The sequence below is a fragment of the Neophocaena asiaeorientalis genome, unplaced genomic scaffold (assembly GCF_003031525.2).
Source record: "Neophocaena asiaeorientalis asiaeorientalis breed wild unplaced genomic scaffold, Neophocaena_asiaeorientalis_V1.1 scaffold258, whole genome shotgun sequence".
In the NCBI taxonomy this organism is placed as follows: Eukaryota; Metazoa; Chordata; class Mammalia; order Artiodactyla; family Phocoenidae; genus Neophocaena; species Neophocaena asiaeorientalis.
The window spans coordinates 3,258,637-3,282,475 of record NW_020172591.1 but is presented as its reverse complement, the minus strand read 5'-3'; the positions used below and the strand labels follow the sequence as shown (position 1 = coordinate 3,282,475).

Below are 23,839 nucleotides of genomic sequence, written 5' to 3'. Positions count from 1 at the left end.
GAACTTCCCGCCCCCGCTTCCTCCCGGCTGCTACGTCCTCCACCCCGCCCTCTGTCAAGCTGACGGAAGTTGCCGAGCTCAATCTAAACGGGAAATTGTCGAATTGTGGTTTCTAGTCCCTCCCGACTTTCCGTTCTTCCAGGCCCGGCTGACTGAGATACCCGAGGCCGCCATATTGAATCAGAAATCCGGCCTCTGAAGGAGTCGGCGGGTTGTAGACAATTCTGCAGGGCAGCCTCGGCGGCTCCAGGGAGAAGGTGAGGTTGTGTTTGGGTGAGAAGGCTGAGGTGCCTTGGTCCCCGGAGTGTGTTTATTGACGAGACTGTTTTCTTTGGCCCAACCGACTCCTTCTCCTCTTGTCCTTGAATGGGCGCCGCGTCCCACCCCGCCTCCTCGGGAACCCCCGAGAGCTGGCAGGTGAGGACTGTTAGCCAACGTCTCTGCTCTGACGGTGCGCAGAGAGGAGGAGGAAATCACGAGGCCCTGGGGAGCACTGGCCCGAGTGCAGCCTTGTGGGTGACCTTCCCTCTGCAGGGGAATGCAGGACAGTCCCCTTCCTGGAGAGGAGGCCGTTTTGTTTCCCGGGAGAGGACCTGTCAAGTGACTTAGGCCTAAAGACTGAGCTTTTTCCCCCAATTACTACATAGCTGGTATAGTGCATCCTTGTTTGGCTGCTGTTGCCTTAGCAACCGTCCATGCCTCTGTTGTTTTGTTTTTTGGTTCCGTCTATAGATTGCGTTGGCTAATACTTCTTATCCTGTTCATTGGTGGGGCAACTGAGGAAAAAAGACATTTGAAAAGTTGGCTCAAGGTCGCACTGCAAATAACAAAGCTACGTTGTTTAAAAATTTTGGGAATCCAATGCATGTACTTGTACTGTAAAAACGTGGATCAGACACAGCTCTGCTCAAAAACGAATTGAGGGTATAGAAAATGTAAACTGTTTCTGATGAATAAACATCAAGTTGGTTTTTTGCGGAACGTCCTTTTTTTCCACTGAATTGTGTGTGCATCTTTAAGCAGGGTGTTGTAAGGCTGCCGTAGCACCTGCACTCTTTAATACCAGGAAAGTGGAAGTGATGGCCAGAGAGTAGAGATAGAATTCATTTAACAAATAGTTGTTGAATACCTATTATAAGCTAGAAGTGGGTCCACAAGGAAGAATTAAATGGGTGATGTGACTGGGGAGTAGTTAGGATATTTTAGTTAGGCTGGTCAAGGAAAATCTCCCTGAGAAAATGCCTTTTAAGCCAAAATTTGGAGGATGAGGAGGGGCCAGAAAGATCTGAGGGAAGAGCATTTCCGTCTGAGGTCACAGCCCCTGGGAAGATGGGAGAGGCTGTGGGAGCAGTGTGGAAGCCAGGAGACCTGTTAGGGGGCTACTGTAACAGTCCAAGCAAGAGATGATGGTGGCTTGGAATAGACAGTACCTAGAGAGAGAAGTGGATGGATGCGGGATACCTGGTGGAGAATGTGGAGTAGTATTGTCCCTGCACCAAAAAGTATCCAGTCTAGTTTTAGAAATGATTATTCATTAGCATTTTCCCATCTTAGAGATGATTATTTCTGTTCTTACATGGTAGCCAAATAAGTGTAAAGTACTTACCAAAGTTTTGCAAATCTGTATTTCTTATGTTGGGGCTATGCAGTCTTCCACTTGACGCTGGGTTTTCAACAGACAGCCTAGTCCTGGTGGATTTCCTAGCTAAAGTGGGCACCACTTTCATATTGTATTGGAGACAAATGTAACATTAAAGTTTTTACATTGTTGTGTGAAATATTGTTGATTTTGATCTGTCTTTAACTTAGCAAGTTCAGTTTTACCTTTATATGAATAGATTTTAATAGGACAGATGCTACTCATTCTGGAACTTGGTGGTAAGACTGCAGTTGACCCTTGAGCAATGAGAGGATTCAGGGTTCCAACCCTTTGTGCAGTCGAAAATCTGTATATAACTTACAGTTGGCCTTCTATATCCATGGTTCTGCATCTGAGGATTCAACCAATCTCATAGTACTGTAGTATTTACTATTGAAAAAAATTCGCCTGTAAGTGGACCTGTGCAGTTTAAACCCATATTGTTTAAGGGTCAACTCTGTTTGATGGTTCATTTTCTTAGGGGCACTGTGCTAGGTCTTCAGAAAAGGGAAGTGACCAAAGTGCACCATTCCTTGTCAAGGAGCTTACAGACTAGAGATACTGAAATTGATTGCTAACTTACAGTTTAGAAGGTGGAATAATAAAGATAGATATATATAGATATATATATATACACACACATACACAGTGTGTGCTGGTAAGAAGGAGCACAAAGGAAGAGCCCTTTAAAACTGATTTTCAGTGGCTAGTACCATCTAAATTGAATTCAGATATAACTGACATTTATTGAGCTCCTACTAGTAACACATAGCCTAAGAGGTATTGTTTTCTTTTATAGATAAAGAAACAGAAACTGTGATTTACCAAAAAGTCACTCACTAGTAGGTGACAGATGTCTGCAGATTCAGTATCACAAATTCTGAATTAATGAATTGTTTGAGTTATTGATGTCTGAATTAATGAAATTTCTGTGAAACATGCTTAAAACTTATGTATATATACTGTTTTCTACTATAAACTTTGAAATTCTGTATGCAATACATTCTGATCACATAATTTGTTGTATTTTTAAGAGTTCCAAATGAAAAATTAGATGCTTATCCCATATAATCAAGTGAGTAGACAGAAAGTTCAGCGCTTCGCCGATATGATCAAGTGGATGGACAAAAAACTCCAAAAGATCAGAAAACTTTTCTCTCTTTTTGCTTATGTATACCTTTAATTGGTGTTAATTTATATAATCTACTTCTGTTTATTTCAGTAATTCAGCAAATCCTTTAGAGAGGGCTTCTCAACTGCAGATCTGTTGACACTTTAGATAATTCTTTATTATGGGAGATTGTCCTGAGCCTTGTAGGATCTTTAGTAGCACGCTGACTTCAACCCACTTGATGCCAATAGCTTTCTCCTAGTCACGACAACAGTTTGTCCAGACATTGCTAAATGTTCCCTGGGAAGCAAAATTATCTCTTACAGAGAACCACTGTTTTAGAGGTTACTGTGTGGCAGCCTTGGGGGTAGGTACTGAGGATAGAAAGATTAAAGAAGTTCATAATACAGGGGGTGTAGAACAGGAACATAAACAGATAATTGCAAATCTGTAAGATAAATGTACTACTGGACACAGAAAATAGCACTTCAGAGTTTTTAAAGGCTTGGGCTTGTGAGCCAGCTCAGAATATCTCAGAAGCATTTAGTAGATAACTGCTCAGAGCGTAGAATGTTAGAATGCATTTTAGCAGGAAATGAAGGCAGAAAGGTAGGCTTTATTTTACATAGCAATTAATGATAAACTCACTGTTAATTCTTGAAATTTATTTTACTATATAGTAGTATATTAAGTTTGATCATTTGTTTATAATTAAAAACAGCAAAACTGCCCTTTATATAGAATTAGAAGATTCAAATTTATGTGCTAGCCGCTCCTTCTCAGCTTCTTAATGATGTACAAATCAGTTAATCTATCTGAGATGGAGTATTCTTATCTCTAGAATTTCAGGAAAAATATCAGGACTTGTGAAATGTTCAATGACATAATGTATATATATATGAAGTGCTTTAAAACCATAAAATATTACCAAAAAGTTTGTGATTGGCATTGTTTTTCCTATGATAATATAACTCTTCTTTGTTTTATTCTTAGCAATATGTTAAGGATACCTGTAAGAAGGGCCTTAGTGAGCCTTTCTAAGTCTCCTAAAGGATGTGGTGAGTGTCTTTTTTTTGAATTTGCGTTTGTGGGTGCTAGACTTTCTGTCTTTGTAAATTCATAGGTTTATGGAATGTTTCTTGAAAGACCCATAATATATTTTAAATAAAAATGGAAACAGTGACCCAAGTTGAATAGAATAATTTTCAAAATACAACTTTAAACATTTTATAGAAATTATCGTGGAATAGAAAGTAGTAGGAATTGCCCATCAGTGCCAAAATGGAAAAAGCAGTCATTCTGCTTTTGAGAAGTAGTCTTCCCAGGAACATATTTTCAGTGGTATTAAAAGTTACAACTTAAACTGCTGTTAAAAGTAGACAGCCATATTCTGTTTGGTATTCAGGACTGGAAAAGCTTTCCTCTAAGTCAATAATTTAGAAGTTTGCATCTAGAGAAATAGAAGGGGATAGTACAAAATGAGGAAAAAATTTAGATGTGAAGGTTAATTAATCCATTATCCTCTGCTGTAATAACTTAAACTCTGTTAATTTCATTTTCACCTCAATATTTTTGATGGTCAGTTCGGACAACTGCCACAGCAGCAAGCAACTTGATTGAAGTATTTGTTGATGGTCAGTCTGTCATGGTGGAACCAGGAACTACCATCCTCCAAGTAGGCATTCATTTTAATTCTTTATTTTTGTGTATGTTCTGATTTAAAAAAAACAAAAATAATTTATTTTCTTTATACTTTTCATTTGCTTCTAAAATTTTCAAGATTCCTTGACAAATGCTCATTAAAGAGCTATATATAGATAGTAAAATTATATGAAAATAAGTTTGATCTGCAATCTTGGCATTTCAGAGTGAGTGAGCTATCGTTTATAAGTTTCTGACTTTCTTTTTTTTTTAAGGGATTTTGCTTGTGGGATCTTCCCAGACCAGGGCTCGAACCCGTGTCCCCTGCATTGGCAGGCAGATTCTCAACCACTGCGCCACCAGGGAAGCCCAGTTTCTGACTTTCTAAGTGAACTGTGGCAGTTCTTTTGTTTCAATTCTGCCTTCAAATAAATTCCCGTTTAGAAGTTTTAAGTTACCTAAAATAAATTATTAGTTAATATAGGTAAGTTTGGGGAAAAGGTGACCTTTGTTGTGAGCCTGCTTGATGCTTTTCACTTTTATGTAACCTTTCTATTTTTAATAATATTTCTAGGAATGTGTCCTACAAAGCAGATAAATGGAGGGTAGTAGGTTTTCGAATTTATGCCCTAAATATTTAATTTCTCCACATTCCTCCAGAACTAACAGAGTTGGTCATGGAGAAGAAGTGCTTCATTCCATCGTAAATTATTGCAGAGCTAAATGCTCTTTATTCATTTTAACAGTAATTTCTAGACTGTCAGGCATACACATGTAAATATATAACAAAATTATGTACAGTGGAGAGTATTTTGGCATGTATAGGTAGAAAGAGATGTCAGGAATATCTCAGGTGACCTCTGAGAAGATTTTAAAGGATGAGTAGGTTTTTATATGTGGACAAGGAAGCTTCAGGTAGTTTGGTATTGATGGAACATAAGGTATGTGTAGAAGAGGAGATAACAGGAAATCAGATTATTCTGGTAGAGAAGGTCTGGTCATTAAAGACAATCTATGCAATGTTGAAGAGCTTATAGTTTGGACCATCAAGAATATTCATGGCTACTAAGCAGTATGACAGTGACTGTAGAGGATGGTGGTTTGGAGAATAATAAGACTGGAATGAGACACAGAAAGAGTATATCTTGCACTAGTGTAGCAGGAAGTGAAAAGGCCCAAAATAGTGGCAATGGGAATGAAAACGAGGGTATATTCAGGGGAGAGTGAAATGTAGATAGACAGGCCTTTAGGAATGATGAAGAGCAGAGGAGTTTTTGTGATTTCTGCCTTTGTTAGCTTACTTGGGGATGTATAGTAGGGGACGAAAATAGATTGAATTTTAACTGTCTGTAGAGTGTACACATGTGAATGCCTACTTACATCTAAACAAGTGGAGGACTATCAGGGCTGCAGACCATCAGGGCCACAGCTGAAGTTTTGAATGTAATCATATGTAAATGAGCTAGTGTGAAGGCTGGGACAGTTGACCCACTGCATCTAGCACACAGGAAGACTCCATACGTTTTTGCTAAGTAATTAAAATATTGAAAATCGATGAGATTGCTTTAGAGTGAGGGCTAAGGATGGAAGAACTAATTCTAGAGGAAGTTTGAGTATATTTGTAGGCTCAGAGAAGGAGCAGGGATAATTGGTAGAGGGAACTAATATCCTTCACTAAGCAAATGGGAACTGGGAAGGGAGTGAGAGTCCTGGGTGGGGTATTTGGAGCCAAAGATAGAACCAGATTATAGTCAGCTGGAAGGTGTAAAGTGGAGTCTAATCTAAATGAGGAGGGCTAGTCAATGAGGAAGTCAAGGTATGAAACCACTGGGACAGAATTTGAAGGAGGAGTCTTTGTAGACAATGGTTCAGAATAGAAATGGGGAGTCAAGCCTTTAGCACAGTCTGAATATGCTTCTTTATCCAGTTTCTTCCACATAAGGTATAGGCACGGTGAGGATCTTTAAAGAGGTAGCTTCAGAGCAGACAGACGGGTTGGAATCAAGAGGAAAGAAAAGGGGGGAAATCTCTTTGAGGATCAAGTTACAGATATTTGTAGGTAGGAGTAATAATATAGGTAGGGGATGGCCTCATGTGTTTTTGTTTGTTTTTACTGTGTTTTAGACAAGACAAGGATGAGGTCAGGTTATTCTAGTGCAAACATTTTTTACTTTGTCTTCTAGGCTTGTGAGAAGGTTGGCATGCAGATCCCTCGATTCTGTTATCATGAAAGGTTGTCTGTTGCTGGAAACTGCAGGATGTGCCTTGTTGAAATTGAGAAAGCTCCTAAGGTACTTGATACCTAAAATTCCACACCATACTGTAGAAGGTAGAAAACTTTAAATCTTGCAGCAGACTTTATTTAGAATCAGTATTGTTGTAGTGGAGAATCTGGTTCTGTTTACTTCTATCTATAAATTTATTTTTTGTGTGATTGATTCTCTTCACTTCAAAACTGGAAACCCATTGAAGAAAGTGCTTTATATAAATGCAAGTGGCATATAATGGTAACATTTAGAAATTAAAGGGGTCTTTTTAGAGCAGTCACTATTTCCAAATGGTGTGTGACACACAAGTAGGATGTGGAGCTGCCAGGCAGCACATTAGAAGTGCTTATGCTGTGCCATTTGCACTAGAGAAAAGGGTTGCAGTGAAGAGGTTCACTTTCAGTTTAATTTCGTTTTGGCTTGTGCAGTTTTAATTCAGTACTGCCTGCTAATCAAAACACAGTTATTTGATGTTCTATTTCAGAGCCTCTTATAAAAAATCTCATTAATTATTAGAATAAAATTAAGATGTCTTGTTTCTAAGAGAAATGTATCGTGCCAGATTATCATATTATAAATATGAAAACTAAACTCAGTCTTCAAAAATACTCTGTTCTTTCCTGGTTTTCAAATGTTAATTTAATATTTTTATATATTGGGTTAACTTATAATTACAAATAAATACAAATACTTAGAGATTTTTGCATTGAAATTCCAGGTTGTAGCTGCTTGTGCCATGCCAGTAATGAAAGGTTGGAATATCCTGACAAACTCAGAGAAAACTAAGAAAGCCAGGTACTTTATTGTTAACTCAGCATAGTGACTTTTATTAGAGCAGAAAATTGCACATTTCAGTATGTAGACCTTCCCATAGACAAGAAATTCAGTATCAAGCTCTGAAGAAGTTGGCGTGCTTGGCTTCTAGGAGCAGTTGGAAGTGAGTACACATAGAGGAGGTGAAGTCAGGTGTTTATGGTTCCGAGCCTACAGCAGAATCAGCATTAAAATCCCTTGTTTAGAACCTTGCTCATCTTGTGGTAACAGTGAGTTTGTTTGGGGCTTATTGAACTGAGATTATTGCAGTGATATTGTACTGTACTGTCCTGGCACTGATTGTGTTTGTTTTTGCTTTACATTCATGTTTTTTTGAATTAATGCCAGTGTTTTCTGAAGACCATTCAGCAACTTTTGGTATTTCTGTATTGTTAAAACTCAATTTTTAGGTTCTCTAATGATGTTTTATTCTGGATTCCTATAAACATTTTTTAGATGATGTATTTAATACTACTCTTATGATAGTTACATTGGCGTTTCTTATAGTAAATGTAAAATCCATGTTAACTATATGAGAGTATACATCTGTGACAGTTATTTAAATAGGCTATATGTAAACCATTTTGAATGTCAGCAATTTATGTAATTATATATATTACAATTTTCTTTACAGGGAAGGTGTGATGGAGTTCCTACTAGCAAATCACCCACTGGATTGTCCTATTTGTGACCAGGGAGGTGAATGTGATCTGCAGGTATGTAGTCTAATTCCTTAAATCTTTTTGTTTTAATTTTGTTAGCAAAATTTGGTTAACTCTTTCATAATCTACTTAAGGACCAGTCCATGATGTTTGGAAGTGATAGGAGCCGGTTTTTAGAGGGGAAACGTGCTGTGGAGGACAAGAACATTGGGCCATTGGTAAAAACCATTATGACTAGATGTATACAGTGTACTCGGTGCATCAGGTAATCTTTTTCTCCTTCTCTCTTCTGCAATATCATTTGTATACTTATTTAATATTCACAAAATTTGGTGGAATAACACCACTGGAACGGATATCAACTTTTATTTGGTGAAAGAAGAGGGATGTTGTATTCAGTGTTTTTTACATAAGCCAGTAAAATGAATAAGTTTTTACTTTTAGTTAATATCAACTTCACTTGGATTTCAAAATCAAAATCTACAAGCATTAACTTTGTGATAACTTGCTGAGCTGTGCATATGATTTGTGCAATTTTCTGTACGTGTGTTACACCTCAAATTAAATGGAAACATTTATTATTTTTATTCAGGGACTACATTTTCCATTGAAAATCTATCTTTCTAGTGTTTTCAAAATCATTACCTTTGTGATAATGAATAGGAAATGAGGTAAGTTTGCTGCGTTTGACCATTTGATGGTACATTTTTATCTTGCAGATTTGCAAGTGAGATTGCAGGAGTAGATGATCTGGGAACAACAGGCAGAGGAAATGATATGCAAGTTGGCACATACATTGAAAAGATGTTCATGTCTGAACTTTCTGGGAATATCATTGACATCTGCCCTGTAGGTGCCCTGACCTCTAAGCCCTATGCCTTTACTGCTCGGCCTTGGGAAACAAGGTATTCATCATGGTATTTTTTGTCCTTTAATTCAGTACTATTCAAAAAAATTTAAGATACATTTTCTTCATGAGTTCTAATTGTTCTGGTCCAAGTTTTTATTTATTTGCTTTAAGTAAAACCCTTTTAATAGAAGATAAGTTGTTAAACTGAAGGATAGGATGAAACTGTGCAAATTAATTGTAGTTTTCTTGGAAATTAATTCCAAAGTACTTAATCACAAAATTATTTTATTCACTTGTTCTTCCAAGGAATAAGATTGTCTTGATTTTAAAAAATTTATAGTTTCCTCTCATTGCACATTAAATTTTCAACCACGTATACATATTATACTTTAATTAGTTCATATTCTTTATAATTACAAATCTATTTTTTAAAATCTATCTATCTATTTATTTACTTATGGCTGTGTTGGGTCTTCATTGCTGTGCATGGGCTTTCTCTAGTTGCTGCAAGTGGGGTCTACTCTTCATTGCGGTGCGCAAACTTCTCATTGCGGTGGCTTTTTCTTGTTGCAGAGCACGGGCTCTAGGCGTGTGGGCTTCAGTAGTTGTGGCACATGGGCTTAGTTGTTCTGTGGCATGTGGGATCTTCCTGGACCAGAGCTTGAACCAGTGTCCCTTACATTGGCAGGTGGATTCTTAACCACTGCACCACCAGGGAAGTCCTACAAATCTAAAATAAACATATTTATAACTTTTCTTATATATCTCTGATTCTTCTGATTAAATTAGGAAATGAAATAGATCGTTGCAATAAATTTGTATACTTTTAAGGTTCTAGAAATATATCATCAAATTGCCTTCTGATTTTAAACTCCTACCAGAGTACCAGAGTATATGGGAGTATCTTAAAATTCCAGGCTTTAAAAAAAAAAAAAAAAATTCCAGACTTTAAACCATGTATTTGTGTATACAAAAGGTTTACGGAGCTGGGGGCAGGGAGGAGACAGTACATAATTGAAATGTCTAAATAGAGAGTGTTTTCTCCTCTCCATAATACATACAAATGCTACACTTAATGTTGTGTCACAGGTCTTTGAGACACTATTCATTTTTCGTAAAACTTTTTTTTTCTTTATTCTTCAGATTGGATGAATTCTGTTGATCTGTTGTCAAGTTCATTCATTCATTCTTTTGTCATCTCAAATCTGCTGTTCAACCCCTATAGTGATTTGTTTTATTACAGTTATATTTTCCAACTCCAGAATTTCTATTTTGTTCTTTTTTGTAATTTCTGTATCCTTACTGGGAATCTTTGTTGATTCAATGTTTCATACTTCCCTTTAATCTTTAAACATGATTTTCCTTATTTCTTTGAACATCTTTTAATATTCTTGTTTTTATTTTTAAGCAAGGCTTCTTAGGAGTTGCTCCTGCGTCTGTATAGCTTAGTAGTCAGATAATGACTGTGCTTAAATTCTTTGAGCCAGTAAAGCTTTCATCCTCTGCCATTGGATCTGTGTGTGGATAGAAGAGCATATTCAGAGATAAGGCTGTTTTCAAGTCTACTCAGCTTGTACTTTACACCAGGTCTTTTGGGTCTCTCTATTGTCCAGGAGAGTATGAATAGCCTGGGGCTCTCTCTGGTCTCAGCTGCACATATGTGCAGCCTCTGCTAGGAATGCTTGCCCTGACTGTGACTACAGCCTCAGGCTAGTACTCTTGACTTTCCTCGGCTCAATGACCTCCAAGATACCACTTCCACAGACAACTTTTGCCATTTCTTCAAAACGAGTGAGCCTTGTCTGTAGGAAAGAAAGAAGCTCCTGTCTTCATAGCTTGTCCCATCTTGGCAGAACTTCCATCCAGTTCAAGGTGGTAGGAAAGGGGATAAGAATAGTCCCAAGTCAGAACACCACTAATTTCCGCTGTTCTTTCTTGAAGTTCAGGAGTTTTTCCCACACATGAAAGCTTTTCATGATATTGTGTGCTTTTGTTAGCTCTCCAAAGAGCTAAATTGGTTGCTTTTGTCAGTTTTTGTCTAGCTTTATTTTTGTTTTTGGGGGGAGGATTTGTCAAGCACCTTAATCAGCCATACCCCAAAATCTTGCCCCTCTTATTATTTATTTTGATACTCTAATTGTCCATATTTCGCTATTTGCAGCTGTTCCAGTTGGTTTCTGTTTTAGATAACAGTTTTAAAGGCTTCATTTTTGCATTACGGTCTGTTCAAATATGAGGGTATATTTATTTTATTTATTTATTTTTATTTATTTAATTTTTTAAATCACAGTTCCTCTGAGTTCCATTAGTTTTAGAAATTCAGAAAGGAAATTTGTAAAATTTTTTGTTTTTGGTAAACCCAGTAACATTTTATTTTCAAAATCAACTAGTAAATATATGTGTTTATTTTCTTAGAAAGACAGAATCCATTGATGTAATGGATGCAGTTGGAAGTAATATTGTGGTCAGCACAAGAACTGGAGAGGTAATGAGGATTTTGCCAAGGATGCATGAGGACATCAATGAAGAGTGGATCTCTGATAAAACCAGGTATGTGCTATATTGTTTCCTTTAACTTTTGGACTTGATTTAAAGGAAATTTTATAATAATTTTAATATTAAGGAACAGTCTTTTATATTTGCAAATTAATGTATATAGACTATTGAAATCTGGACTGTTTTATAGAGAATTAGACAAAACTGACTTTAATAGTCCTAGGTATATCACTGGCTTTCATATTAACTGGCTTTCATATTGAGAAATATGTTTTTTCCTCCCAGATAGAGAAATTGAAGTAAATTAAGATACTTTATCTATTTCAGTTTGCCTCTGTTTCATTGGAGAATAGAAGCTAGATATAAGTTAGATTTGCACAATATAATTTTGATGAAATATCTAAAGATACTTAAGTTTTATAAATGGTTTGGCTTTTTCAGCTACCAGATTTCTTGTGTATTGTAATTTTAAGATTATTCAGGTAGCTGAAAATAAATTATAAGAACTCAAACATTTTAGGTGGTATTTTAGTTTTAGATGATGTTTGTAGAATATTTATTAGTTCATCTCCAAAGAAACCTGGAATAATTATTTTATCCAAGTGTTTGTTCTATTTGACCTTTAACCAGTACTGTATTTTAATAACATTTCTTTTAGATTTTAAACTTGAAAATTATAGTTGCCTTTTTTAACAAGATTCCACAAATGGTATAATTTCTGTTATCTAGATTTGCCTATGATGGGCTAAAACGTCAAAGACTTACCGAGCCGATGGTCAGAAATGAAAAGGGGCTTTTAACATACACCACCTGGGAGGACGCACTCTCTCGTGTAGCTGGAATGGTAAAAAATTGAAGTATAGAATAACTATATTTGTGATTTCCAAGGCACATCTTTCTAATGAAGAGGGGATATGTTTCTCTTCACTTCTTTCATCTTGCCAAGATTATCTTCCATTTAACAAACATTTATTGAGGAAAAAAAGAAAACATGTATTGAGAACTGTACAACATGTCATGCTAGATGTAGGGATATAAAGACCATTAGCACATAGTTCTTAACCTCCCACAGTCTTTTAGGAAAAGATGCGTAATTAAGCAATTATCATATGCTGCTTTGGGTAGTTGTGCAGAAAATGATATATGAGAGAGCACGTTGGAGGGATGCCTAACCAGGTATCGTGTCACATAGGTAAGGTGACTCCTTAGGCAAAGTCTAAGCATGAATACAAGCTTGCCAGAGCAAAAACGGGGAATGGCCTGGTCAGAGAAAAGCAACATACATAAAGGGCTTGAAGGAATGACAGATCCTTCAGATGAAGTTGTATTTAAATATAATTACACAGTCTTCATCTTCCAGACCTCATTTTGAGACCCTTTGTTCCTAATTTAAAAACAAACAGGAACTTCCCTGGCTGTCCAGTGGTTAAGACTCCACACCTCCACTGCAGGGAGCACAGGTTCGATCCCTGGTCAGGGAATCAGATCCCACATGCCACACAGCGCAACCATAAATAAATAAATACATACATACATCTTTATTCCAGGCTGATGTTATTAACCTTGGCCCCACATACGCTTCTGCTTCTCACTTTCAGATTAATAATTAATGTGAGGACGTTTTAGTTAGAAGTTTGTTCCTTTTATTGTACTTGAAAATGACATTATTGTTTTGTTTTCTGAACATTTCATTGTGATCCTTTGCTGAACGAAGGTTTCTTGGTGATAGCCTTTCCATCCATTTTTAGTTGCAGAGTTTTCAAGGCAACGATGTGGCAGCAATCGCAGGTGGCTTGGTGGATGCTGAAGCCCTAGTATCTCTCAAAGATTTACTTAATAGAGTGGACTCTGACACCCTATGCACTGAAGAGGTCTTCCCTACCACAGGAGCTGGGTGAGAAGTTTGAAGCTAGAATCTAGGCTTTTTTTTTTCTTTCTTTTTTTTTTTTTCTGGTTACAAGTTGTGTTTAAACCAACACATCTATGGCATCAATGACTTTTATGTGACAGCTTGGATACTCCAACATACCAACCAGCTTATTATCACATATAGACCAAAGTCAGACCAGGAGCTATTAGAGAATCCAGTTATTAATAAGTATCTGAACCTTTGATGTAATTTAAGAATGCTTCATAGATTCTTTTTTTGTCTGGGAGTGCCATGGGTTTGATGACAGGAGAGTATTTCATGGATTGTCAGTGTGTATTAGTTTTAAAGTAAAACTTGCATTTTATATTTCGTGTTTCTAGCACAGATCTACGTTCCAATTATCTTCTTAATACTACAATTGCCGGTGTGGAAGAGACAGATGTTGTCCTCCTGGTTGGTACAAATCCACGTTTTGAGGCACCACTATTTAATGCTAGAATTCGAAAGAGGTTAGTAATAATATTCAGGGTTTTAAAAACATTTATATGATAATTTCTTTTATATATGAGAAAATGACTATTTTAGCTGATTCCAAATAATGTTAGTGGGAGTGAGACTCCAAAAGATAATTGGAGGGCAATTTCTAACAGCTCCATTCCCCGCTTCTCCCCCTGCTGATCTTTTTATCTTTTTAGTTTGAAATAATTCAAGATACTTGAAATGTTCTTTGTATACCCATTTTTGTGTAATGTTCACCCAATTAGTCGACGTTCATGTTTCATATATTTTTTTATTCTCTCTCCATGTATATATTTGTTTGAATATAACCATCTGAAAGTAGGTTGTAGACATAATGCTCTTTTTATCCCACACTGAGTACTTCTGTGTGGATTTCCTAAGAACAAGGGATATTCTCCATTTAGGATTTTGATTATTTAATCAAGAATTTACTATTGATACAGTATTCTTATCTAATCTATAGTTTGTGTTCAGATTTCACTGATTCTTCCATAATTTCTTTTATAAATTTTTTTTTTCCTGCCCAGGATCCAGTCTGGAGTTACACATTGCAGTCAGTGTCATGACTCTTCAGTCTCCTTTTTTGACATTTTTTTTGAAGAGTACAGGCCAGTTATTTTGTAGAATGACTCTCCATCTTTTTATATCTTAGAGACTTAATAGATCGACCATATAATTGATTGTCTAAACTGGGACACTGTTGAGAGTAGAAAGGGGAGTTGTTAATTACTCCAGGATGACAGGTTAAAACCACCACTGTCTCTGACAAACCAGAGTTACATGGTCACCACATTTATAACTATTTTTGGAGGAGCTGGATCCATACTTCCTTGTCATAGAGAATAAATATGAATGATGTAGTTTGTTTTTTATGAAATTTATTTAAATGGCCTTAATGGATAATTAGGAGGTAACTGACTCTGCTATGTAAGTATGACAAAATAAAAACTACAGATCATTTATTCTAAAATTAAAGTCTTTGTTTATAGCTAGCTTAGAGTTAGCATTCTAACACAGCAAATTAATTCATTGAGTTTCTTTGGTGTGTACGGGCTTACCTCATTTTGTTGCACTTTGCTGTATTGTACTTGCAGATATGGTGTTTTTTTTGCAAATTTAAAGTTTATGGCAGCCCTCATTCAAGTAAGTCTTTTGGTGCCATTTTCCAACAGCATCGGCTCACTTTGTGTCTCTGTCATATTTTGATAATTTTCAAAATATTTCAAACTTTTTCAGTATTATTACATTTTATCATGGTGATCAGTGATCTTTGATGTTAGTGTTGTAATTGTTTTGGGACACCACAAACCATACCCATATAATATGGTGAATTTAATAAATGTTGGTGTGTTTTAATAACCTACAATGGCTTCCAAGTGTCAAAGTGAAAGAAAGAGTTGCACATCTTTTACTTTAAATCAAAAGCTAGAAATGATTAAACTTACTGAAGAAGGCTTGTTGAAAGCCGAGACAGGCCAAAAGATAGACCTCTTGTGCCAGTTAGCCAAGTTGTGAATGCAAAGGAAAAGTTCTTGAGGGAAATTAAAAGTACTACTCCAATGAGCACATGAATGATAAGAAAGCAAAATAGCCTTATTGCTGATAATGGATAAAGTTTGCGTGGTCTGGATAGAAGATCAAACCAGCCATGACATTCCCTTAAGCCAAACCTGATCCAGAGCAAGGCCGTAACTCTCTTCAATTCTGAAGGCTGAAAGAGGTGAGGAAGCTGCAGAAGAAGAGTTGAAGCTAGCAGAGGTTGTTTCATGAGATTTATGGAAAGAAGCTGTCTCCATAACGTAAAAGGGCAAGGTGAAGCAGCAAGTGCTGATGTAGAAGCTGCAGCAAGTTATCCAGGAGATCTAGCTACGATAATTAATGAAGGTGGCTACACTAAACCACAGATTTTTCAGTGTAGATGAAACAGCCTTATATTGGAAAAAGATGCCATTGCTGGAGAAGGACTTTCATAGCTAGAGAAGAAAAGTCAGTGCTTGGCTTCAGAGCTTCAAAGGACAGACTCTGTTAGGGGCTAATGCACCTGGTGACCTGAAGTTGAAGCCAGTGCTCAACTTAACCATTCCAAAAATCCTAGGGCCCTTAAGAATTTTGCTATTCTGCCTGTACTCAGTAAATGGAGCAACAAAACCTGGATAATAGCACATCTGTTTGCAACATGGGTTACTCAATATTTTAAGCCCATTGTTGAGACCTACTGCTCAGAAAAAAAGATTCGTTTCAAAATATTACTGCTAATTGATAATTGCACCTGATCACCCAAAAGCTCTGATGGAGATATACAATGAGATTAATGTTGTTTTGTGCCTGCTAACACAACATCCATTCTGCAGCTCATGGATCAAGGAGTAAGATTTTTGGGTCTTATTATTGAGAAATACATTCATAAGGCTGTAGCTGCCATAGCTAGTGATTCTACTGATGGAAAGTAAATTGAGAACCTGGAAAGGATTCACCATTCTAGATGCCATTAAGAACATTCTTGATGGCTTCCCTGGTGGCGCAGCGGTTGAGAGTCCACCTGCCGATGCAGGGGACGCGGGTTCGTGCCCGGGTCCGGAAAGATCCCACATACCACCTAGTGGCTGGGCCCATGAGCCATGGTGGCTGAGCCTGCGCGTCTGGAGCCTGTGGTCCACAGCGGGAGAGGCCACAACAGTGAGAGGCCCGCAAAAAAAAAAAGAACATTCTTGAGTCATTGGAAGAGGTCAAGATACCAGTGTTAAAAAGGAGTTTGGAAGAAGTTGATTCCAAACCTCCTGGATTACTTCGAGGGGCTCAGGACTTCAGCTGAGGAAGTAACTGCAGATGTGGTGGAAATAGAGAACTAGAATTAGAAGTAGAGTCTGAGGATGTGACTGCATTGCTGCAATCTCATGATAAAACTTTAATGGATGAAGAGTTGCTTCTTATGGATGAGCAAAAAAAGTAGTTTCTTGATATAGGATCTATTCCTGGTGAATTCTGTGAAGAAATTGTTGAAATGACAACAGTGGATTTAGAATATTACATAAATTTAAGTTGATAAAGCAGCAGCCAGATTTGAAAGGATTGACTCCCAATTGTGAAAGAATTTCTACCGTGGGTAAAATGCCATCAAACAGCACTGCACGCTACAGAGAAATTGTTCATGAAAGGAAGAGATCATCGGTGTGGCACACTTCATTACTGTCTTATTCTAAGAAACTGCCACAGCTAGCCCAGCCTTCAGCAACCACCACCCTGATCAAAGTCAGCAGCCATCAGCACGAGGCAAGATTCTCCACCAGCAAAAAGATTTCCATTCACTCAAGGTTCATACGATGTTTAGCATGTTTTTAGCAATAAAGTATTTTTTAATTAAGGTGTGTATATTGTTTTTCTGACATAATGATTTTGTACACTTAATAGACTGCAGTGTAGTGTAAATATAACTTTTATATGCACCAGGAAACCAAAAGATTTGTGTGACTTGCTTTATTGTGATACTTTATTTTGTGGTCTGGGAAGGAACCAACAATATCTCCAAGGTATGCCTGTATTTTTTACAACACTTTATTTTTGAAAGGTATGCAATAATATCTGTTAAAGTTAAATGTTCTGGGAGGGCTTTAGTGCTTTTAACATTTTCTAATTTAAATAGATGTAGCACATAGCATTGAAGAGACCAGTAACTGCTAACTTAGTGATTTAGCTCTAAAAACTCTGTTGTTTTCTTTCAGTTGGCTCCACAATGACTTAAAAGTGGCCCTTATAGGCAGCCCTGTTGATCTCACTTACAGCTACGACCATCTGGGAGATTCTCCCAAAATTCTTCAAGACATTGCTTCGGGCAGCCATCCTTTCAGCCAGGTGCTCTTGAGTTATATGTATCTACTCTTTTTGATTTTTAAGTATTATTTTTAAAATTTATTAGTTTTGGAATAATATGTGATTGCTGTTAAAAACTACGTATATATAGCAACATAAAAAATAATATATAAGAAAGTAAACATTATCCAAAATCCCACTACCCCAAACAAGCATTGATGAAACATCATACAGTCATTTCTCTATTCATATATAGAGCAAGATGGATGGATAGGTAAACAAAAATGAAATCATACTGTACATTTTTATTTATCAGAGTTTAATTTTACTCGAAGTTATCATTAAAAAATGAAGTAAAACTGAAAGAATTAAACTTTAAACTTCAGTGAAATCTTTCTTTACAGCAAGGGTTATTATTCCTAAAGAAATTTCACCAGTTTTTGTTTGTTTTTTATTTATTTATTTTTTTTGTCCACACCACGCGGCATGTGGGATCTTACTTCCCGGACCAGGGATCGAACCCATGCCCCTTGCAGTGGAAGTGTGGGGTCTTAACCACTGGACCACCAGGGAAGTCCCGCACCAGTTTTTTTTACATGACTTTTTCATTACTAAGTTCTTTATTTACATTCATTTAATTGCCATCTGGAGTTTAGAGCTTTTGGGTTTGTTTTTGTTTGTTTGTTTTTGTTTTTGTTTTCAAGAGGAGATGTAAGTGCACCATTCCTTCAGTTCTTTCTTGCTTGAGAATGTTTATTTTATTCCTGAAGAGAGCCTTGACAGGATATAAAGATCTAGGGTTATACTTTTTTTTCCCTCTGAACTTTATAGATACTGCCTTTTGTAACTGTGGAGAAGCCCAGTGTCAGCCATAGTCTCTTCCAATCCTGTCCTATTTTTTGTTGTTGTTGTCTAGATACTTTCTTATTGATACTTCATGCTTGATTTTTTATCTTTGAAATTTAGTAACTTCACTAGAATGAGTCTTACCGATGGTGGTTCTCTACCATTTTTTTTTTAATGGGACATGCAGCTTTCAGTCTGAAGATTCAAGATTCTCTTTCTTTTAGGGGTTGTGTGTGTGTGTGTGTGTGTGTGTGTGTGTGATATGTGGGATGGTGATTGTTAAAAAAATGTAAAAGGTTTCTGTTTCTCACATAACAGTGGTTCTGAAGGTAAGCAGTTTGACAGATGGTGCAGTTGTCCAAGGATGTCATCAAGGCAGGAGCCTACCTTCCTGTGTGAGCCTCTCCTCATGGTTCCAGGATGGTTGCTTTACTGACAGCTTCAGGTGTAGGCAAGAAGAAAGTCAAGTGTGAGGGGACAAAGCAGCCAAACCCAACTTCTTTGTCTGTCGGTTTTGAATAACATCATTATTGTTACTGTGATCAAAAGTATTTTTTTTTAATGTATTGAGAAGAATCCTTCTCTTCTCTCTAGTTCACATCCCCATGCCCCAGAAGGTGATGAGTGTTCGTCAGGAAAGTTTTCTTCTCTAATATATTTAAATGTATTTTCTATTAATTAGTGCTTTTTGTTAAGAACTCTTAACAGTGCAGATATTGGATCTCCTCTTCTATCTTTTCTTGTCATTTTTTCTTTATTTTTTGTTCTTTTTCAGTTTATTTTATATAATTTCATATAAACTCTCTTTCTTGTCCCAGTATTTATAGTCATGTTTAATTCTGTTTTTTATTGTTTCTGGAATGATTTTCATTTCTGCTTTGTTTCTCTTCTAGTTCTTTCTTGAATTCTCTGATGAAAACCTTCCATAATACTCTCTATTATGTAACTTCTCTGAGCTCTGTTTTTAAGTGAGGAATTGTTTTTCATTTTCTTTGAGGCTATTGAAAACTGTTTCTTATTTTTTTGAGGCTACTGAAAGCTCTTCACATTTCCTTGGGAAATTCCTCTTGTGAATGTCCTCCTTTTTGTAGTATCTAGGCATAATTCTCATGCTGATTCATTGATTGGGTCCAGCTATTTATTGAAGAATGACACAGAAGATGGGCAGGAGAGTGAACTGTTATAGTCTACAGCTTTACTTCTAATTTTTCCATCCTCCACTGTATGTACAGTTTCTTTTGCACTTGGGATGCATTTCCTCTCAGTTTTTGGTATTCAAGTAGTTACTGTGGTTTAAAGCAAAGCCCTTAACTTTAAGGTATTCTGCATTGTGATGTAGTGATCATTGCTTTCCCTACCTTCTCCTCCCTGTCTGGGGCATTTAGAGACTAGATGGACTATAGTAGACATGGTACTTCAGCATGGTTTCTCCTGTTACAAAGTATCACCTGAACCTCTGTATGGACATTCCTCAATTTTTTCTGGGACCTATCCATAGTCATTCTGACCAAAGGATGTTTGGCTAGAGTTTTCATTCCCAATGATTCCTTTTTGAAAATCTGTTTTATTTGATACTAGTTTAGCTATTTCACAGTAGCATTGGCAAGAGATTTTTGAGTAAATCTGGTTGTTTGTATATCCATATGTCGACTAGCAAATTAAGACATTCACATTAGAACTAAAACTTGGGACAGCATATTATAGATGCAAATTTGGTTAGATTTAGTTACTTCTAATGTTTGTTTATTTTATTTTTTAAAGCTAATTCTTTTTATTTCTTTTTTTTTTTTTTTTTTTGCGGTACGCGGGCCTCTCACTGTTGTGGCCTCTCCCGTTGCGGAGCCCAGGCTCCAGACGCGCAGGCTCAGCGGCCATGGCTCACGGGCCCAGCCGCTCCGCGGCATGTGGGATCTTCCCGGACCAGGGCACAAACCCGTGTCCCCTGCATCGGCAGGCAGACTCTCAACCACTGCGCCACCAGGGAAGCCCTTTATTTTATTTTTTAATTAATTTTTATTGGAGTTTAGTTGCTTTACAATGTTACGTTAGTTTCTGCTGTACAGCAAAGTGAATCAGTTATACATACACGTTTATTCTCTCTTTTTTAGATTTCCTTCCCACTTCTAATGTTTTTTTAAATGAAAGTTCTTTTTTCTTAAAGGTCCTAAAGGAAGCTAAAAAACCAATGGTGGTTTTAGGCAGTTCTGCACTCCAAAGAAATGATGGGGCAGCAATTCTTGCAGCTGTTTCCAACATTGCTCAAAAGATTCGGATGAGTAGTGGTGTTACTGGTGATTGGAAAGTTATGAATATCCTTCATAGGTAAGTTGAGTAGTTGTTTTTTTTTGTTTTTTTTGCAGTACGCGGGCTTCTCACTGTTGTGGCCTCTCCCGTTGTGGAGCACAGGCTCTGGACGCGTAGGCTCAACGGCCATGGCTCACGGGCCTAGCCACTCCGTGGCATGTGGGATCTTCCCGGACCGGGGCACGAACCCGTGTCCCCTGCGTCGGCAGGCGGACTCTCAACCACTGCGCCACCAGGGAAGCCCGAGTAGTTGTTTTATAATCTATAATTTTGTGTATATTTTGTGTACACTGTCACATTTAGATTTACAAACAACTTAATATTTAGCGACATTTAGTGACATTATCTCAGTAGCAGATGTGAAATAGAAACCTTTATTTTGTGTGAGAAGAAGCCAAGATAGTAAATAATATTAAAAATATCCAAATTGCAGTAAGTGCTAAAAAATCTTAAAAATCTGTATCATATTAATATACTGTGGTTCAAAAATTGCAATAAGTCCTCTGACTTTTAAATGATAAAAATGTAAGCTGGGCTTCCCTGGTGACGCAGTGGTCGAGAGTCTGCCTGCCAATGCAGGGGACGGGGGTTCGGGCCCTGGCCCGGGAAGATCCCACATGCCGCAAAGCAGCTAAGCCTGTGTGCTGCAACTGCTGAGCCTGTGCTCTGGAGCCTGCGAGCCGCGGCTGCTGGGCCCATGTGCCACAACCACTGAAGCCTGCACACCTGGAGCCTGTGCTCTGCAGCGGTGGGGGTGAGGGGGAAGAGGGGGCACCACAGTGGGAGGCCTGCGTGCCATGGTGGGGAGTGGCCCACGCTCGCCGCGGCTGGAGGGAGCCTGCCCGCAGCACCGGGGACCCAACGCAGCCAAAAATAAATAAATTTATTAAAAAAAAAACAAATGTAAGCTAACGTGAGAATTCAAATAAAGTGAGGTTTTTCTCTGACAATATCAGTAGTGCAGATTTATTTAGAAAAGTTGGAAAGAGAAGAAAGAATACAAAAATGGAAGTTATCCATAGTTCACAATCTGTAGATAATTACTGTTGCAGTTTTTGTGTGCTTTGTTCTGGGTTTCTTTGTGTGTGTATATAAATATTTTTTTAGTTATATAGTTGAAGTCATACTGCGTATGCAATTTTGTGTCCTGATTTTGATTGATTTTCATTACCAAACAAGAATTTCCTCATGATTAGAAATTCTTTATAAACATAAACATTAATGGCTGTATAATATGAATATATATAATTTTTTTAACCTTTCCTTCGTCTTAACATGTAATTCATTTTGCATTAGTGAATGAATTTCCAATTTCCCATAATCCTTTCTACCTTAAGTATTATTTTTCAAATCTTCAAATTTGCTTAAGGATTGAGGCTAAACACTTTTAAGTTTGCTAGGCAAACTTTTTTAAATTTAAAAGTGTTCAAATGCATTCTTTTTTTTTTTTTGGTGGTACGCGGGCCTCTCACTGTTGTGGCCTCTCCTGTTGCGGACCACAGGCTCCGGGCGCGACGGCTCAGTGGCCATGGCTCACGGGCCCAGCCGCTCCACGGCATGTGGGATCTTCCTGGACCGGGGCACGAACCCGTGTCCCCTGCATCAGCAGGTGGACTCTCAACCACTGCGCCACCAGGGAAGCCCTCAAATGCATTCTTAAACATTAGTTTCAGTGTTGTATTTCCCCACTTATTGGTTTAATTTGGCATTGTAGTTCATCACGTAAACATTTTTTTTTTTACTTTTTTAAAATTTTTGGCTGTGTTGGGTCTTCGCTGCTGTGCCCGGGCTTTCTCTAGTCGTGGCGAGTGGGGGCTACTCTTTTGTTGAGGTGTGCAGGCATCTCATTGTGGTGGCTTCTCTTGTTGCAGAGCATGGGCTCTAGGCGCGCGGGCTTCAGTAGTTGTGGCACGCGGGCTCAGTGGTTGTGGCTCGTGGGCTCTAGAGCACAGGCTCAGTAGTTGTGGCGCACAGGCTCAGCTGCTCTGAGGCATGTGGGATCCTCCTGGACCAGGGATTGAACCCATGTCCCCTGCATTGGCAGGCGGACTCCTAACCACTGTGCCACTAGGGAAGTCCCAAAAACTTTATATTTTTAAAATAGTTTATTTGCATTGACCACCTCTAGATCCTTTCTAGCCACAATTTTTAGCATTTTAGAATTTTTAGAATAGAAAAGAGACTAGATATTTTTTTATTTTTAATTCACTTTTGAATCCATGTCTTTATTAATTTTTTTTGTTTGTTTTACTGAATGGGTACTTAATAACGTTTTAAGAAAAATTTCTGTGTCTAACAATGTCTTTCTGATTCCTTCTCACAGATGACCACTTGGCTAGATACAAAGATCACAAGTTGTTTCCTTTAATACTCAGTATTTTTTTCACCTTTCTTTCACATTTTAGAGAAGATCTCATCTAATCTGAGTTTTGTCTGTGATTATAACCTGATTTTATATATGTATGTGTTTTTGTCCACTTACTTTTTTGGATTCCTTATTTTCGATGTTAAAATTTTCTACTAGAATATAACTGAGTGACATTCATTTGACATTACCTCTGCCTGGGAATATCATAGAACTCTCCATTTTCAAATTGAAATTTTTGATATGGTTTTTCCTTTTAAGTTCAGAAGAAGCCAGTTGGTTTACTTTTACATTGTTATTTGGTCTCATGCAGAAGCTTCTATTTGTTATGCGTTGGTTGGCCCTTCAGACTTTTATCTCTTATCTTTTTTCTCCTAATTTTTCTCACTTTTTTTCTATGTTTAGGTAGAATTTCTTATACTCTGTCATTTGTGAGTTTTCATTATGGAGCGCACTGACATCTTTGTAATTTTTAATTGATTAACCTTGTTTTTTTATTTCACTTCATTCTTACCTAAGTTTTCCTTTTCATGAAAATTCAATGTACTTTATTAGGACATACCCTTTAATGCTTGTTGAGAACATGAAACAGATATTTTAAAACCTTTTCTTTCTTTCCTTTTTTTTTTTTTGGATATTTGTTATTTAT

General features: G+C 37.4%; 1 protein-coding gene across 1 annotated transcript in view; it reads left to right on the top strand.

Annotated features, from left to right (window-relative positions):
* The first annotated feature begins 96 nt into the window (after positions 1–96).
* The window catches only part of NDUFS1 (NADH:ubiquinone oxidoreductase core subunit S1), a 32,304-nt gene continuing 8,561 nt past the window's right edge, over positions 97–23,839 (top strand). Inside the window, exons 1-14 of the mRNA XM_024738326.1 lie at positions 97–257; positions 3,744–3,808; positions 4,334–4,425; positions 6,575–6,682; positions 7,377–7,453; positions 8,106–8,187; positions 8,268–8,398; positions 8,853–9,038; positions 11,399–11,533; positions 12,209–12,323; positions 13,228–13,373; positions 13,730–13,858; positions 17,588–17,717; positions 20,683–20,843. Coding sequence (XP_024594094.1) covers positions 3,748–3,808; positions 4,334–4,425; positions 6,575–6,682; positions 7,377–7,453; positions 8,106–8,187; positions 8,268–8,398; positions 8,853–9,038; positions 11,399–11,533; positions 12,209–12,323; positions 13,228–13,373; positions 13,730–13,858; positions 17,588–17,717; positions 20,683–20,843 — 1,553 coding nt within the window. The 5' untranslated portion in view covers positions 97–257; positions 3,744–3,747. The remainder of the gene's footprint in view (positions 258–3,743; positions 3,809–4,333; positions 4,426–6,574; positions 6,683–7,376; positions 7,454–8,105; positions 8,188–8,267; positions 8,399–8,852; positions 9,039–11,398; positions 11,534–12,208; positions 12,324–13,227; positions 13,374–13,729; positions 13,859–17,587; positions 17,718–20,682; positions 20,844–23,839) is intronic.